General features: G+C 35.8%; 3 protein-coding genes across 3 annotated transcripts; 2 read left to right on the top strand and 1 right to left on the bottom strand.

Moving 5' to 3' along the window:
- Nucleotides 1-9,258: 9,258 nt before the first annotated feature.
- LOTGIDRAFT_130704 (hypothetical protein) lies at nt 9,259-10,567 on the top strand (the record flags this gene model as incomplete). The annotated part of the gene is made up of 3 exons (XM_009065830.1): nt 9,259-9,417; nt 9,979-10,111; nt 10,449-10,567. Coding segments are annotated over 3 exons (411 nt in total), but the record flags the coding sequence as incomplete, so codon positions are not given.
- Nucleotides 10,568-11,913: 1,346 nt separating this feature from the next.
- LOTGIDRAFT_130712 (hypothetical protein) lies at nt 11,914-12,137 on the bottom strand (the record flags this gene model as incomplete). Its single annotated transcript, XM_009065829.1, has 2 exons — nt 11,914-11,982; nt 12,042-12,137. Coding segments are annotated over 2 exons (165 nt in total), but the record flags the coding sequence as incomplete, so codon positions are not given.
- A 1,815-nt stretch (nt 12,138-13,952) lies between these two features.
- On the top strand, nt 13,953-19,063 carry LOTGIDRAFT_235844 (hypothetical protein). The gene is made up of 6 exons (XM_009065828.1): nt 13,953-14,136; nt 15,201-15,405; nt 16,586-16,649; nt 16,874-16,949; nt 17,601-17,813; nt 18,622-19,063. Exons 2-5 carry the CDS (start codon nt 15,266-15,268, stop codon nt 17,792-17,794), a joined length of 474 nt encoding a protein of 157 aa, XP_009064076.1. The 5' UTR covers nt 13,953-14,136; nt 15,201-15,265; the 3' UTR covers nt 17,795-17,813; nt 18,622-19,063.
- Nucleotides 19,064-19,427: the final 364 nt, after the last annotated feature.

Genomic DNA, 19,427 nt, shown 5'->3' with positions numbered 1-19,427 from the left:
AATGAAAAAAAAGTTTCACAAACGACATACATTGTCCAATATCCATACAGGTCAATAGTGAGAATACTTGAATGCCAAATGATGATGAACACCAACCGAGAATCACCGACCATTATTAGCTCTACCTATTCAGATCGTCCTAAAACCACTTTTTGTATACTGGTACATGTACATGTGTCTTCATAATTTTACAGCCACCAGTCATCATTCACATGAAGTTTAGTATGAAACCAGAACCAATTGAGAAGCTATAAAAGGGGTCGTCACGCAACGACTACCATTCGACTACCAATCAACAAGAAATACCTTGATCAGAACGAGTTTGGAAGAATGAAGGAGACCGAGTAACTCACGCCAAACCATCCAGGGCCGAGTTTCACCGCCATGTCATTCGACCCGACCAGATCTAACGAAGATTCAACAACCAAACCAACAACACCGAATCATCCAATTTGATCCAATCCAACTACCAACTACTACGACTACCAACAACTGCCTAGTTTGCGATATCAGCATCCGCTGGAAGCGAACGTTAACTTTTCATCTACCTACCTAACAATTAGGGCTGATAGCATACCAGATCTTCTATTAATTAAATTATTGTATTTTTCTATATCGAGCGAGTTGTTCTGTGAAAAAAATTAAAGTCTTAATTCTAAATATGATTTTGACACTGAGAAGAGTTTTTTTTAAAGAATAATAATGAACCCTCTATATTCAGGAAAAAAGACAATAACAACCGCTAGGACAAATTGTCCATCTGTAGGAAAGATTTTTTATGCTGGTGATGCTTATTTTGTCTCTACTCTCTTGAATTAAAACAAAGCTGCTAATGAACGTATGTTATCATGTGAGGCAAACTATTTTTTTGTATCGAGAGATTAAAATTAATGCTAAAATACCCATTAGTGTACTGTGATTTAAGCTAAATTACTAGATTTCTGTCGCTGAGTTAAATTAAACTCATCAGTTGTACAAGGTAATGTTGATTGTCAACTCCCATAAGACGTAATCAAAAACTAGTCAACAAATCTGATATTGCACGTTTATAAGGACGGGTATTAAGTTTGCTGTTGCCATGTTATTAACGATAACTTCGATTCGGCATTATTTTACTGTTAAATATTCAATGTTCTTGAAGCTGATAGCTATCAATTCATTCTGTCCAAAATTTGAAAAATGCAAAGGAACTCTTGTGTTGGAAATAATGCTCACCTTCTAAATTATCATAGCTACTTAAAAAAAAAAAGCAATCTTGGATGGATGGTTCGTGTCATTGGTCCCATTCAGTTATAGCACATCCAGAAATAATTCAATTTAATACACATTAATAATGTAAGATTCACCTCGACAGTAGCAAATATAAACAGTTCTTTGTGTTTTTTTTAGTAGACGCAATTTGTCACGCAGCCAATTAGGAATGTGGAAATCTACAAGATCTATTGACTAACAGAAAGAAATGATCAATTTCACACTGTTATACTGACAGTGATTGCCTGTTTCACATTGCAATGAGATACGAGAATAGAGAAGATTACCTGAATATCACATCAATAAGGACATGAATTGCTCTCAATGCGATAACTCCGAGTTATTTAATAACTACATCAATTATTTTAGAGTGGAATGTTTGTATCAGAAGCAATTCCATATGTAGACGCAGAAAAATGAGTTTTATTGAGTGGTTGAAGAGTTAGGTTTGTTTGTTTGTTTTCATGAAAGCTTAAAGTACTCCTTATTGTGGCAAAGCGGGAGATGATACCTTTTTCAACCAATTTGACCCCTTTCAGTCATATAGACCATAGAAACTGACCGAATAAATTGAAAAAGGGGTATGATAATGCCCATTTTCTGTCGAAATTCGATTTAATTGCACACTATATGGCTTTGTCATCTTCATTAGCCTTACCGCCAGCAATGAAATACAATTCTATTTCATTTCTGAAGTGTCCCTGCCATAGAAAAAGCGTCTCATCGTTCGGTTGTGACAATGAACCGAGGACTCTTGTGCTACAGGATGTGCACGTTCAAGATTCTGCTAGTTACGCTTTCCTGGCGTATTTTTTCTCATTGCACACTGCATGGCGTTAACCATCATCATTAGCCTATATTCTGCAGAAAAGTAGTGTGTATAACACCACAGAAAAAACCTCTACATATACCCATTTATTTATATTTAGTATAAATGTATTCACCAAATATGTGTTGAAAATAAAATTCAAGGACTTTGTTGATGAACCTGAAGGTCCAGGGTTCAATCTCGGCGAGATAATACCTTCGGATTTTCAACCCGGTTTTCCCCTGTCAGTAATGCATGTCTGATGGGACAATAAACCGAGGGTGTTACAGGGTGTAAACATTAAAGATCATTCGACAGTTGGAAATGGAAAAAGAGCAGGCTAATGCTATCCATTGCACCCTGCATGGCGTTGCCCGTCTTCATAAGCTCACATGGTGCAAAGAGGTAGGACGTAGAATTCCATTTCTTTTCAACGCATCGCTAAAATTAATGCTGTAGCGGGATTTGCTCTGCACATTAACCTTTTCAGAATAGGTTTTGGCAGTCATTGATAATTCGACATCTCTTGTAAAGAGCCAACCATCGATCATAATATTCACTCATTATTTCATTTAATACAGCATTAGTTTCTAGCATGCCTTAGGGTGCCATTATGATACTTCCTTGCGTGACAATAAACGTCTTCGTAACTATATTCAATTTACCCTCATAAAACAAGGGTAGCGTAATCGGTGATGATTGTCGTGCGTTGTGTGATTAGGGGGTGTAGGATCAAAAATCCATTGAAGTGGCAGTAGGCCTAAATCTACAGGGTATTTTAAAATGATGTTTATGTGCGTGAAAGAGAGAGAAACAGTAACAGCCGTATTATAATACGTGACATAATTATGTAATCACCGGAAAGATCTCAATATCCCAGAGTTAACCAAAGAAACACAGTGTTTACTGCCACTTTCCTTTTCCGTCCTTACTCTCTCCTCTCTTATGCAGACCGACTGTGTTTAATCTACTACCGAGTTGCCACACTCCGACGGGACACCAGGCCCAGAGAACAAGATCACGGTGTTAAATCCATGTTGTCTCTCTCCAGTGCCCTATCTACAACTGACCTGAATCAGTTAAATCATATAACCTTCCATCTTACTAAGCATGCATATTGAACACCTGGTGAACTAAATATAGATATGGTGAAAGACATTGACAGGATGTTGTTACAGCAATGAGAGAGACCGTACGTGGTTACTCAATTACATTTATATCTGGTGTATACTATTCCCCTTGCCAACATTTAAGGACAAAACCCAATTGACATTTTAAAAAAAAACAACTTGGAGAAAATATCAAGCCATTAGTTCTTCTTCTATGACACGACTCAATCTCACGCTATAAAAAAATTGCAAAGGTTAGTGCTTTTGCAAGTTTGTCCAAATCATTGACGAATTACTCGATTTCAGACGGGAATAGATTCCTTAAAATGTTACTTTTGTTTGCTTGTAGGCTCTTTTATGTCACTGACTCACATTCTCATTTCATCAAATAAAATGAATAGAAATTACAAATGTTTTGGAAGTTGGTCCGCATTATCAACAAATTACTTGACTTCAATCGGGAATAGATTTCTTAAAATCTTACCTTTTGTTTGCTTATCGGCTAGTAATCCTAGAAGTATATGACTTTTGTCTTAATACGACAGGCGTCTAGCTTAAGCGTAGGATATATAATGGGTAAGGATGGAAAAGGGGAAATTTATCACTTAATGAGAACAATGCGTGGAAGAAATGAACGTTAATTTTGAAAAGATCACCCACAACTTTTGAAAAGTTTAAAAGTTGCAGAGTCAGCATCGTATTGGAAAGTTAATATGTTTTTTTCCTTGATGCGTTCGTGCCAAACAAAATATGGAGGAAACGTACGCCAGTAAAACTCTATCCATGTGTAATTTTATATTTCCTTAGCCATTTATCAATTATTGTTTTTAATGTAAAATATATTGTATTCCACCAACAACTTCTGAAATACATTTGTACATTGGGTTCGATCAAAATCTTGTGAATAACGTATTCATCCTAAAATAAAATGGAATATACTGAATAATTGTTCGTGATAAGTTTCGTGATGCTCTAGGACATTAAAAGAGCTTCAGTTGACTAACTTGACAATAGGTGATATAATTGAAAACAGCTGAACTTTAAGAAATGAAATGAATGAGTTTTACGTCCTACTTTTCTGCACCATGTGGGCTAATGAAGACGGGCAACGCCTTGCAGGATGGGATGAGGGAAATTTTGCCAGGACAGCGGCATTAGCCTGCTCTTTTTCGATTTCCAACTGTCGAGGGATCATTAACATGCACAGCATGTATCACACGGGGCCTCAGTTTATTGTCCCATCCAAACGACTAGACGCTTTTTCTATGTTGAACTTTAAGAAGGCATTTTTTTTGCAACATTATATTTACCACGTAGGCTGTCTGAAAAACAGTTCAAATACAACCAACCATAAGTACAAAGCGTGATTCATACTTTGGGGATTTAAAACAATTGGTTCACGAGATTATACCCAGCCAAAAAAGACATTAAAAATCTTTAATGACTTTCTATTGTGTAATACATTCTGACCCAATATCAAATCTATCTGAAAATAGTAACAATGAAACTTAACCCACATAGTCGTGCAATGTGTTGTAATACTGTGGTCTAATGATCTATATTTTACAGTTTAATGGAACGAAGCGAGCCTTTAAACGTTCGTGACTGATTGTGAAATATGAAAAGAACCGTGTCAATGGTATTACAGATATTGTATAATCCAAGACAAAGTAATGGATGATGATATTTCTGTAAATATTGAATGTGGGAGAGCCGAGGTGGATGATGAATGAGTAATTCCATAGTTGACTTTTAAGACCGTACCATAACTTCTTCAACGGCCATTGTGTCTTAGTAACCTTTAGTATCCTGGTCATTCTGGATTGTACTTTTCCCTTTATATGTAGGTATCAGCTCAGTTCAGATCAGAAAAAAAAATACCCAGCCGTTCCAGACCACCTTACCATTTAATGAAGTGTTTCCATCGTAGGCATGTACATTTAGAAGGATCAAACCTTCCCTCAAAAGCTAAATAAAGCAGACAATGCAAAGAAATTTGAAAGAATTTCACTCCCGACCCAGAAAGTTCCAGTGAAAATAACCACTTATCGGACTTAAATATATGCCCTTCTGTAGAATCATATCTTCATAATAATATAATTTATTTTTCAGTTTGGCATTTTCATTAACCCAAATACGGCATTCAGTGGTATTTTGGGTGGATATTTCTACCATGATTGGCCTAAAGCAATCCTTGAGTCACGGTGGTCGGACAGTAAGCAACCTTGATATCGTATAATTATACAAGATTATAATTATATCTGTATAGAAATTTCCCCGTGAATGGATACAATTACGCCTGACAATGCCTTTCCTGAAAACACAGGAGAAGTAGCATTGTAAAGACAGGTTAGAGAACAATGGCTAGCCAAGATCAATAAGTCATTTACATGTCAGTTGTTATGTCTTTAAGACATGCTGATGTTTTCACCGGAGATAAATGATCGGACGGACAGTGTCTTCTAAAAATATATGAAATTGACGCTACTTAGTTGTCTTCCGTAGTGAAATTCTGCATACATGACATTATGGTATCATTTGTGACATTCCTGGTTGAGATTTTATTTTGCTGAGAATGTAGGTTTCATTTTATCGAGATTTGATATATAATCTTTTGGAATCTTGGTATCATATGTGAAATTATTACATGTAGTATAGTGAGATTTCTGGTTTCTCTTTGTGAGATCTTTAAATCATTTGATTGTTATTATTAGTAGGTGAGATTGTTTGTATCCTTTAGTGAGATTCTTTTGGTATCATTTGATGATATTATGATTATCATTGGGTGAGATAGTTGGTATCAATTCTAGGTTTTCTTTTGGTGAAATTGTTGGCATCAATTGGTAAGATTTTTGGTGTCGTTTGGTGAGATTTTTGGTATCTGGAATAACTATTTTTGATCATTTTGAGGGTGCTCCCGTGAAAATTTCTTAAACTTTTAACAGCCATGCATCATTTTGAGACATACTGAAATTCCCTTTATGGCGCACAGACTTCCAATCGACCATTCAGAACGACAAAATGTTTTTTCAAGATTTATCCTGCACAAGATTTAAAACAAAAGTGAGGAGGAGTATACTCCACGAACGCCGGAAACGAGTCTGGAATTTCACTCCGAATTCCTTTTTGGAATCAGACCGGAGAATATGAACAGAAGGCAGCCAGTACAAGGTCCACGATGAGATAGATAGATTAGGAGAGCTGTACAGCCAATTTGTGTTATATTATTTGCCTGATTGATAAGATTTGTCAATTTTCAGAATCCTCAGACGGACTAATTAGGAAACATAGTCTGTTACTTTATACAGATCTGGCTAATTAAAACACCAAAGCTGAAAAGAAATCGAGTTACTTCCTGTACTTCACTTCGTATAGTGACAGCCTTGTTTTTTGTGTAAGATACAATGTTGACCGATTTAATAGTTTGGTTTATAGCTTCTAATAAAGCATTACCAGTTTTTGCGATGTTTCTGTCTGTCTGTATCATTCCTCTGGTCTTTCTACAGGCCACATTTTTTTTATTTTCATTTCGTGGGTTTTAATCAAAGCAAGTAGGATGTCTATGGATTTTCGTGATGATCTGGAAATTTGGAGCATAGCACAAAAGTGCAGAACTGTACATGCACTACTCTTGGCCACTCATTTCTGGTTTGTGTGTATATTATAAAAAAGCATGATGCAAACCAAAAATTTCACAGATTTTCAGCTGATGGCTTAATGAGAAAGTGAAGATTTTTTTTTGTCAAATTTCACCATGTACTTCGCGGCGAAAGCGAAACTGACTAAATTTTTGACAGATTTTTGGTTTTTTGGTTTACGTTTCCGTCATGAGGACAAAAATATTTTTCAGCATGGCAAGCACTGTGCCAAAGTAATGGAATTTATAGAAAACATCTTAAAGTGTTCACAAACAGTTTACAGACTATTTTATTTTTGGTTTAAAGCTTTAACGAAAGGTAGAAATGATGGATTGTTCTCTGTAGGCGAATTGAAAACGATGCATTGAAAAATTCATGAATATGCAACACAAGAGGAAAAGTAGAAATCTCCAATCATACACTTCAGATCTAACCACGTGGGGTAGCTCAAAATCATAACCATATATAGTGAGGCCAAACCTCTTGTAAACGCCTACAGCATTACATATCTTTCAATAATAATTCAATCCATTACCTTCTTGAACGCCATTATATAATTTGTAAAAACTCTTGTGTTTAATAAGTCGTTCTTTAAAATTATGCGTTCTACCTAATATTTGTAATGAAAGCAATTTGTCTACCTTTGCTTTAAATCATTTGATTCATTAGGTATCGAGAGGAATTATTTATGTCTTGTTAAAACTTGAAATGATATTAGTGGATTCTGGGAGGTCTTGATCATGACGTGCAATTTGCTGAGCGTGAGTTCACACACCTGTACTCGGGGAATTGGCTATTAAAAATCCCTTAACAGCTGGTGACAAAAAAGAGATGGCAAATGCTGCTGTCCTGGCTGTATGTCCTTAATAGCACACAAGCTAAGCTACTTGACCTGGCGTCATTTAAACTGGACATCTATCCATTTTCAATTGTACCTCTACTCATTTCAGCTGTATTACAACATAAGTCATTTTATTCATTTTATTTTCATTAGTCAAGCGTATCCGGGTCACCAGCTTTATTCAGCCAACTGGTTTGCACTGTATCTCGTCATGTCAATCAGCTATCTATGGGTCAAATAAAACGACAGGAAAGAAACTGGTGCATCGTTGACATTGTTATATTACTGATTGGGTAAGTGACTGATTATTTGCATTTTAACGAGTATCCATTGATGCAATGGTGGGTTGTGAATCTTTCAACGAGTTACTCCCCTTCTCGGTAATCCTACAGGTGTTGATCATCAATTTCGAGAAGACACACTCATAGGATGGAGCAAGCTGGGTCAAACCAAATACCCAGGTCGAACTGATTCAGAATGTCAAAGTAAAGAGTTCAGGGTGGTCCGGAAATGGTAGACCATTTGGCTATATTGGTAATCATGTGGCTTGAAAATGGCTTTTGTATTGTTAAAGTCAAGGAGAAGTAACTTCATTTTACAAATAGATACATGTACCACAATTAGTTTATATATAGATCATAAAGACCAAACTTCTTATGATCGATGTATAACTAGTGAAGAAAGATTTGATTGATTGATTGATTTATGCACCTACTTTAAAGATTTAAATGGATTGAGCAGGGGGGGGTTGTTGATTGTAATTTTAAAATTGTTAAATACATGTACATGATATTAAAGATATAAACAATAACATAGAACCTGAAACATGTTGCTTCCCTATTTATTCAATATCCTTGATTTAACTTGATATTATGTTGATATGATTAAGTTACATTGTATTGCCTATATTCATTTTAATTAAGAATGTATTATTCATGAAGGACTTCACTTTAGGCAATGACAAAATAATCATCGAAAGTTCAGGGCACAAATTCCACAATTCGTGTGAGTACTTTTAATCACAAAAAGGATTCCACGTGTTATAATGTTTTTGTTATAGAAAAAATGAAGAAGTTAAGCACACGCAAGGGAAATGGTTCTGTGACAATACAAGCTAGAAACAGGAAACAAGAAAGTGAAAAATATGCTAAAAATGAAGTTTCCTGTGTCAAGCATTCTTACCCAGTAAGTAACTGTCAAGGAGGGTCTTGGATCAAATTTTCTGCTAACAGAATCTGGAAGCATCATAATTTTCATTTACTGCTACCAACTGAAGTTATCTGAGGACCCTGCTGTACCATATGCTACAGGCTGTGTAGGCCTACCTTTGCCAGCTGGAAATCGAAAATGAGTATCCATGTGTTGTAGCCCTGGAGGCTTAGATCATTAAATTGCTCTGCATCTTCATTAGCTAAATCAACTGCTGAAATCTGGGTTACTTAACTCAAAGTGACTTCCCATTACAAATTATCTTTGCAGCTTAAATTTTTGATACTAAAAAGTTCTAAGGCAGCTATACTGGCTGCTCCTTCATAGATGTGCATCTTCCTTAACTAAATCAGCAACAAAAATCTTGGTCACACAACCCAACTTTATAAGTTATCTTTGCAGCTGAAATTTTTGATACCCAAGTATGCTTGTGATACTAATTGTTGTTGGGTATACCCTATAAGTTATGGTGGAGGTCTGGTGGAAGGCGATGAAATAAACATAGATATTAACGTGGAGGAATATTGTGCTGCAGTGATAACGACACAAGAATCAACTAAGGTATGTTTCATGTTGCAGACTTGCAAATAGCCATTTCAACATTGTCTTTTAATCTACTGCGTTATTAAAGAGGTTGATAGTGCAAAAAAAAACAATATTAATCCAGTGGTAATATCTACTTCACACTACTGTTTCACAATTATTGCTTCTGATTTGGTATGCTTTTGGCTAGACTTTGAGTGGTTACTGGGAGCAGCGGTGGATCAGTGAGTTAGACGCTTGCTCGCTAACCTGAAGGTCCAGGATTCAATCCCGGCATAGGTCGAGATAATACCTTGGGATTTTTCAACCCAGTTTCCCCCTGTCAGTGATGCAGGTACGAGGGGCTGACATGGCAAAAGCGTCTAGTCGTTCGGATGGGACAATAAACCAAGGCCCCGTGTGCTACAGGCTGTGCATGTTAAAGATCCCTCGACAGTTGGAAATAAAAAAAAGAGCAGGCTAATGCCGCTGTCCTGGCAAAATTTCCCTCATTGCACCCTGCATGGCGTTGCCCGTCTTCATTAGCCCACATGGTGCGGAAAAGTAGGACGTAAAACTCCATTCATTTCATTTGGGTAGGTTTTCGAATGCAACAATAACTTGAAGACAAAACAGGTGATGAGATATTCTGTGAGAAAGGGTGGTCTGTTATGTGTTTTAGGCGATCCCGTTGTTTGTTTTAAAGACGCAGACTTTTCTCAAATACAGGTAGGTAACATGGAAGTTACCTGGTTGCTCGTTTCAAAAAAAAAAAAAGAAAATTGGGGAGACATGCCAATATGTTACCAGAATAATGGCCAGTCTGCCTTCATCTTACACACTTGGCCTTTTGCAAAGTTTTCTTTAAATTTTACATTTTCCCACATTTGAATGGGAACAAATAATCCAGGAGAGATTAATGCCAATTTGTATGTATGTCTGGTCAAAGACTATCTGGTAGACAGAGTTCACGATCATCCAAGTTTATTTCAATGTAAAATATGGTTCCTCCATAAATCTACATCTGAAATGGGCATTTTCGTGTATTTTTAAAATGATTTTTCAGCAAGTTAAAATGTCACACGGCAGCAGTCTGGTTTTATTAGATTTGATATCAGCTGGACGAATTGCACGAGGAGAGTGCTGGCAGTTTACAAGGTACTTAGTGTCAATTGCTCATACTTTCTAAAAACCTGGTAACCCTTGACGACCGAGTTGACCTTATGGGTATCACATCACTGAACAGACACATTTCTGATCTGCTGTGAAGAGTTTTAGCTACCATGTTGTAGATGGGATTAGGTTCACAAGATGTTCTGGTACAAACCAGACGAAAAAAAAAACACCACTTTTCGGCACATCAATGTAGCGTTTCTATGCCTTGGCGAGGTAAAAATATTGTATTCTTTTGAAGTTGCGAGTGCATTGCTAATTTTAAACAAATTTTCAGTTTTGAAAACAAGATCACCATCACAGTTGATGAAAAGCTGGTCCTGAATGAGGTGCACCTATTGGAAAATACCACAGATATGATTTTAAAAGATTCTATGAAAGCATATGAGGTACTCTTGACAGTAATTGTAAAGCTGAATCTATGTTGCAAAGCTTGTGAAGTTTAATGGTGGAGCGTTTGATAAGTTAAAATCCAAATGCCATCAATATCTATGAGCAGTAAGCAAGCAACAAGATAGAAAATTCTGGCAGGTCATTATTGAAATGATTTGAATGTTTCTTTACCCTATGTGTAGGTTGTGCATGTTAAAGATCCCTCGAAAGTTGGAAAAATGTAAAAAAGCAGGCAAATGCCGCTGTTCTGTCAAAATTTCCCTCATCGCACTCTGCATGGTGTTGCCTGTATTCATTAGCACACATGGTGCAGAAAAATAAGACCTAAAACACCATTCATTTCATTTCATTTCATTTATACCCAATGTGCAATGAACTAACATTTTTTAATCAATTCAATTGGGTCAGGAATAACACACAAAACTTCAATTCATAGTCGTTTTCCTTTCAATAATTTCAGATGATGGGTTGCTGTATAATTCTTGGGGATGATGTTGATGACCTGGCCAAATTTTTAATTGAGAAATATAGTCGTAAGCAAAATATAGGTAAATTTATGTTTATTCCTTGGATGTCGAATTTGATTATGCATTCATTAGGGCAGGATGATTTTTAACAGAATCTAGTGAGGCACAGTAATTTTGAGAGCACTTATGAGGCACAGTAGTATTGAGAGCAACTAGTGAGGCACAATAGTTTTAACAGAATCTGATGAAGCACAGAAATTTTGAGAGCACCTAGTGAGGTACAGTAGTTTTGAGAGCACCTAGTGAGGTACAGTAGTTTTGAGAGCACCTAGTGAGGCACAGTAGTTTTGAGAGCACCTAGTGAGGCACAGTAGTTTTGAGAGCAACTAGTGAGGCACAGTAGTTTTGAGAGCACCTAGTGAGGCACAGTAGTTTTGAGAGCACCTAGTGAGGCACAGTAGTTTTGAGAGCAACTAGTGAGGCACGGTAGTTTTGAGAGCAACTAGTGAGGCACAGTAGTTTTGAGAGCAACTAGTGAGGCACAGTAGTTTTGAGAGCAACTAGTGAGGCACTGTAGTTTTGAGAGCAACTAGTGAGGCACAGTAGTTTTGAGAGCAACTAGTGAGGCACAGTAGTTTTGAGAGCAACTAGTGAGGCACAGTAGTTTTGAGAGCAACTAGGTGAGGCACAGTAGTTTTGAGAGCAACTAGTGAGGCACAGTAGTTTTGAGAGCAACTAGTGAGGCACAGTAGTTTTGAGAGAAACTAGTGAGGCCCGATTATTTTGACAGAAACTAGTGAGGCGCGATTATTTTGACAGAATCTTGTGAGGAACAATAGTTTTAACAGAATCTGGTGAAGTCTGGTAAGGCACAATAGTTTTAACAGAATGTGATGAGGCATGATAGATTTAACAGAATCTAATGAGGCATGATAGATTTAACAGAATCTAATGAGGCACGATAGATTTAACAGAATCTAATGAGGCATGATAGATTTAACAGAATCTTGTCAGGCACGATAGTTACAACAGAATCTAATGAGGCACGATAGTTATAACAGAATCTAACAAACAAAACTTACTGAGGTACCATAGTTTTGACAAAATCTACTGAGACATTCAAGTTTTGACACGATTGTTGTGTGTTGTGCCTCGCGTCACATGACTTTGATTTTCTTTCTTATTCAGGTGAAATATTAACCGATGAAACCCTGTGTAGTATTAGCCCCTTACACTATGAAGTTACTAATAAGAAGATAAGTGGTTGTTATCTCAGGGTTTTGTCATCTGTATCACAGGTCAGTACTGAGTGATATTCACTAATGTTTCATAAGGAATAACAAAGGTGCGAATGAACTGAGTAAGGTGTCACAGCCCCGTAGCCAGGAATGAATTGGTGCTGGGACTCAGATTTTGAAAATTAGAGAATTAAAGGCATAGAGAACTCATTTCTGACAATTTTAAAGTGCCAAAATATATCAAAATCTGTATCTTTTTGATTTTGTATAAAGACACTGAATCAATCTCTGCTGAAATGAAGAAGGTTTTGCTGGGGCTTAATTCTCACAGACCCTACCTTAACAACGGGGCTGTCGATACAGAAGAAAAAAACAGAAGAATGTTCACTGTTTCGATAAAGAATAGAAAATAAAATCAATGTGAAAGAAAAGTCTTTGCATTTTATACACTACATGTATAATGGACGTTGTAAGCTCGAGTCCTAAATAAACAAATATTGATAAGTTCTAGCAATATTAATTTGCTTAACTAAAATTATTCATCTCATTGCAGGCGTATGGAATCATTAGTGATATAACAAGACATCTTCTTCCGGTTATCGGCAGTGATCCATTTTATAACAAGTATTGATGCTGCTGAATTTTATGTGCATGTCCTTCTTAAACAAAAGTTATCATGTTGTCGGACATATATATCAAATAAACAATATTAGTTATGTGGACTCTTCGTGCTGAGTTTACAACCACAATCTCAAATTGACATCCGGTGCTGTTCAACTTAAAATGGTGTAACAGAATGACATGCTTATTATTTTTTTTAATACTAATGAAATAGATGACTTGTTTTAACACTATTGTTATGAATTAAAACATACAAAATATGTGTGCTCTGGTTTACCCTGAGACTTTCAACAATTAGTGTGTGTGGCAGAATTAGTATCAATCTAGTATAGTTGGACTGAGCGCCATTTGTCCATGACCATCGTCCACTCCGACTGATCCATGATCAAAAATTAAAATGTGAGAGGACCGAAAATGGACAACAGAACCTACAGTTCAGCTGCTTTGGTTTTGTCTCTGGACTAGACTTACTCAGATGCTTGGGGAGGGGGGGGGGGATTAATTGGGCATCCCAAACCACTCAGTGGAGCTCAGGATTCCTATTTCTTATATTCTTAGATTCAAAGAAAGTGTGTCTCCGATTACTAATGCTACCCTCGAACGATCAGTACTAGACAACTTCGGATTATTATTACCTTGAATAGTCGAGATAAACGAATACGTTCGAATAACTATCTAGTCACGTGATGACTGTGATATCCTGTTTGTACGAGTGGGTAGTGATAGTTTTCTGGGGCTTATGTAAGGTGTTTTATTCTCTTATTTCATTGAATTCACCATTCTCGAGTGGTGAAAGTGTACAGAAGGCAATTATGAACTTTTCTAAAATCGGCAAGAATGCTGTCAAAAATGTCAGCACTGGAGAGGTGGGTAATATTTTAATTTGTGTCTTGTATCTGTGAACATTCGGACAGTTGAGCAAAGTATTACGTTATAAATCTGTACTTTAACCCTACCTTATGTTAAATATTACTAATAGACCATGTTAACGAAAGCTGCCTGTAATCTTATATCACAATTGTCTAACCAACGTTACCAGTAGCCTACTAAAATCAGAATATCCAGGCCTAGGGACTTCATGCCTGCAGGCCAATGTGAGCCCAAGCCCAAATATAGTTTTTCTTAAACTTTATTGAATTTTCAATTGATACCTTATCCCTGAAATTTATGTTGTAACCTAGTCACTTTTAAAGCTTTTGAATGGAAAGGAAAGCTTTGAACACATTGAAAATTGTCTTACAAAGTAATAAATATTTGTCTAAATTTATTGAACTCAAAGTTGCTTAGGCTTCAATATAGAGTCCAGTTGTTTTTATAGTGTAGCTACTAAAGCTTTTACAGTGTATAATTTGTTATCATTGTTCAAGTAATTTCCCATCAGTAAAGTAAAACTAAATACTAGCTGTCAGTCAGTCATGCATGTTAAGTTTATTCTTATCTTGTATGATTTATTTATGAAGTTGGACTTTTAACCTTTGTGTTTTTACCTTGACACAATGGTCAAGATGATAGTAAAAGGATGGTGGTTTAGGTATTTTCAGTACATAAAAATTATCAACACATGTATAAGTAATTAGAGCCTACTACATCAACCTTATCAGTGATTTGAAGTACTATGTCACCTATGTCTATGTAATTTTGTATCAAGATGTGAATTTAAGTCAATCAGATTTACTCTTTTTCAAAGGAGGATTCACAAGATTTCTCTTCCAGATTGAATCATACAGGCTCAATGTTAGAAAGGCTCCCTTCCAGATTGTAAATGACATTATATCATACAGGCTCAATGTTAGAAAGGCTCCCCTTCCAATTGTAAATGACCTTATATCATACAGGCTCAAAATTGAACTCATCTTGCAGGTTTTAAACCACACAGTCACACACAAAGTCAAAGATATCTGTACTTGATCTGCCTTTTGGTAATTTTCAGATGGTTGCTATGGAGTCATTTTGGAGTAATCAGAGGGTAGTCATTACCTTTCTCAGGCGGTTCGGATGAGCCTTCTGTCGCCTCGGAGCGAGGCAACTCAGTACCCTGAAACCTCAGCTGGATGCCAACAATGTCAGATTTGTGGCGATCGGCTTAGAGGAACTAGGGGTAGAAGAATTTGTTCAGGAAAAATATTTCAATGGAGGTAGGTTCTTCCTTCAACTTAACTTCTTTAATTTTATTTTTGCAATGGATTGTTGCTTTGTTGAATGTAGGAATGATGTATATTGATATTAGTGCTGTTGGTTGATTTCCTAGACAACCAATAAAGTCCCCACCCGCTTTTCTGGCTTCGAAGCTTGTCGAATTGAGGATGTGCCATTGTCTGACAATAACCTTGTATGCTGTTGGAAGAAAATCTTCTTTAATTGTTAGGGGGGAATCACATCCGCGCTACAAAATATAGTTGTCAGATGTTAGTTATCTCCCTTGAAGTCTGAGACTGGTCAACACTTACATTTCGTTTCCAATAAAGGAAAAACAATTAGAGACATTACTGACGAAGGTTATGATTGCATAAGTGTTTGCCTACCGATTATGATTGTTCAGATGATGCTATGGGTCTTACAATGTCCTAATATACGAGGTTATTGTCAGGCCTAGCGAGAATGGCCGACTTCAAACCACTTGTTCTGTAAAATGCCCAGCTCTATTGTACAATATAAGCAATATTATTCATTCCAGAACTGTATATAGATTTAAAGAAACAATGTTATAAAGATTTAGGATTTAAAAGGTAGAGTTTCAATTATATTTTCAACAAAAATTTTAACTACTGTCTGTTTACTATGGTGATGTATTGAAATTCTTCTCTTAGTTATCATCATTTTTTCGGACCATTGAAAATGTTAAAAGCTAAATATGTAATGAATTTGAACTTTACAGCCCACTGTTCATTTTAAAGGGGAACAGTCGACATTTTTGGGGATTGATTTGGGTCTTTTTTGTGCTTTGATAAGTCTTATAAAATACTAAAACCCACGAAAAATCACATATAATCCCTTCAAATGTACCTCAAACTAGAAATTTCACTGTCTATTCCAATATATGTGTTTATATATGGCATAGTCTCACTAAAATTCGAGTCGAATCTTTAACTTTCAAATGTGAATAATTATGGAAACACATGGGATTGAAGGCTCAAATTTCGATGATGAGCTGTGAACACTATTACTAATTGTGTAAGCTAAAAAAAATTCCTGTTTCTGAAACTAAGGTATGATTGGTCGAACGGATAGTGAAGGTGCTCCTTTAACTTTTGGTTAATTTTAGCAGTAAAAAGTTTTGAAGTTTGTCTTACAAGTTTTTCTGAATTCTGCTTTCAGGTTTAATTTTTTCAATATTTTCCCTGCTTTGTTCACTAAGAAATCTAGGGATGCTATTTCAGAAGTGAGTACAATTTAAAAATGTTCACCTTGTGCGGTTGTGGGTGAGGGAATTTGTGATGAAATTGATCGATTATAGGTTTGTTTAACCTTTGACCTCAGTTTACATAATTGTCATAAATTTGATAATTAATGGGTGTGACTAAATTCCAACAATAATCATTAGTAGCAATTAGATTTTGACATCTGAAACACTTTGTGAAGGACAATTATTTGTTCATGTTTCAGTCAAAACAACAGAATGTAGGTGGTAATTTTAAAGGTGATGGAATGCAGACAGGAGGAACATATGTCCTAGAAAAAGGTGAAAGAAAGTTCTTCAGTATACCGTGTGAATTGGACAATTAAATATTAAAGATGGATTCCCTTATTTTCATTTATGAACATGAAAATGCTAAATTAGAAGAGAATTACCAGCAGAATTCCAATGAGTGACCAATCAAGACAGGTCAAACAGTCTTTTTTTGTCTATCCAGACTGTTAATGCATGGATAGTTATGTTTGGTTAAAACTCGTAATTATATTCAATAAGAACATAATGATTTGATTTAGAATACATGATAATTCATTAGAAAAACCAATTAATCAAATAGTTTGCTTAATTTGACACTAAAAAATAAGGAAACCCATCTTTAAAACTATTTGAACAATGTTTTTCAAAAAAAGAACTAAGATGTTTTGTAAAAATTGGCAACAACAAACAGAAAATTTCAACATCTAGCCTGCCACAGCATTTAACATCTATGGCACTCTCTATAGTGGGACACATAGGCCTATATTTTGTCCCAATGCATGTCAATTTATAATTTTTCTTGTTTGCCAAGTTGTAAATCAGTATAGATAATCCAGAATGATTGATGCAAAGATGCTTGGCCAAGGACCTGCAGATAGACAGGATCCGTGAAAGCCCAAATTGTTTTTCTTGTAAAATATGATGGTGTTTGCTTTCTTTAAGGCGGCAATGTCTTACTGGAGTACAAACAGGACAATCCAGCAGACCATGTGGACCCAAATGAAGTCCTCAAAGCTTTGGGTATATCTGGTAGAGTTGAGGTGGACCCCATCCCAAAAGCAGAAGATTCTGGATCTAAAGGGGCTGCAGCACCAGTTTGTGAAAATGATGTTTGTCAAATGCCGAAGAAATCCTAATTAATTTGTTTTGTTAATGGTATGTATTGACTTTGATGTACGGTCTACAGATAACTACTAGTTGCCATAGTTGGGCTGGGCAATGTCACAGTTTCTTGAAGGCACGATGGAAGGGGGACTCAACTATAGTGACTCAACAAGTCATTTAAGTCATCTTAATTTTTCAGGGGGGGCCAAAATCTTTTTCTAGCTACGGGCTTATGTTAACAATAAAATCCAAATTTTCTCTAAAAAGGAGAAGACAAGTCATTAATTTCAATTGGTGGCAACTGTGAATTTTCATTCATCAATCTGGTCATGATGACTGAATCCAACATTGATCAGCTTCTGCCAGATGCTAGAAATCGTTAAAAATCCAGTTTCCATCAGATTTTCCTAAGTTGTAAGGTTCACTATAACCCTCCTGAATGCAATTGAGAAATCACAAATATATAATGATATCCAGGGTTCGCACAGCCTTGAAAAACCCTTGAATTCCGTCCATTGCCTTGAAAAACCTTGATTTCAAAAAAATCTTTGAAAACACCATAAAAACCCCATTTTCTCTTGAAAAGTCCTTGAATTTTGAGTTGAGTAAAAATGGGGAATATTTTTATCATTAACCCCATTGACAAATATTAACTATCTTTATTGATTTTACAGTTCAGAAGTTAGGTACATGTGTATTCTGTCAGACTAATATAATTGAAAAGTCCTTGAATTTCAAAGCCCAGAGTCCTTGAAAAGTCTTTGAATTTTTGAGGCAAAGTGCTGTATGAACCCTGGATATCATAAAATGACAAGAAGACAATCATGACCTATTTATTATCTCTATTTTGATATTACAGGTATGGTTATAAAGTTACAATTTAGACTAAAGATAACGGATGACTTTAAAGAAAGGATTTATGATACAGACTATGTAAAGTTGAGCTATTGAGCATAGTTAGTTGATGACTTGACCCCTTTTTTATTAAGTTAACTTATCTTTATTATGACTTGACAATTTTATTATTATACCACTTATTACCATGTAAATTGCCTTTGTAAATTGTTGTGACAATATATGCTTGTTTATATGATCACTTAAACTTATTCCATAATTTTTCTATTGTGCATTTAAGACTTCATTAGTTTCATTTAGTTAGTAAATGTTTGTAAAATTAAAGTGCTTTGTGTTTAAATGACCTGAAAATATTTTCCTTATCAACTGATAGATCTCATTTATAACCTTCTGTATCACCATTCCGACATTCTGTACTCCTGCAATTTCATAAAAAAAAAACACCAAGATATATGGTTGTTACAATATTCTAATTTGCAGCTCTAGTAACTGCTATGAAATTGTTATTAATGAACAGAAAGTGACAAAAGTCTACAGTGTTTTTATGTAAATGCAAGGGAACAGACTATTTAAATGAATAGGTGATCGTATGAGAAATTCCCTTCCTAAATACCAGTAATACATTGGATCACTTCATCCTTCAAATATCAAAAATTTGATGAGCAAAGTTGGCGTATTTAGGAGGAGGACCATCAGCCTGTGAAAGGTGTCAAGAACTGAAAATGAAGCCCTCTATATGCTTAACAATCATATTGGGCCATCTGAAATCCTTTGTCATCTTGGGGCCTCTGGCAGACCCAGTCACCACAG

This window comes from Lottia gigantea (assembly GCF_000327385.1).
Source record: "Lottia gigantea unplaced genomic scaffold LOTGIsca_71, whole genome shotgun sequence".
In the NCBI taxonomy this organism is placed as follows: Eukaryota; Metazoa; Mollusca; class Gastropoda; family Lottiidae; genus Lottia; species Lottia gigantea.
This window is presented reverse-complemented; position numbering and strand designations above follow the sequence as displayed.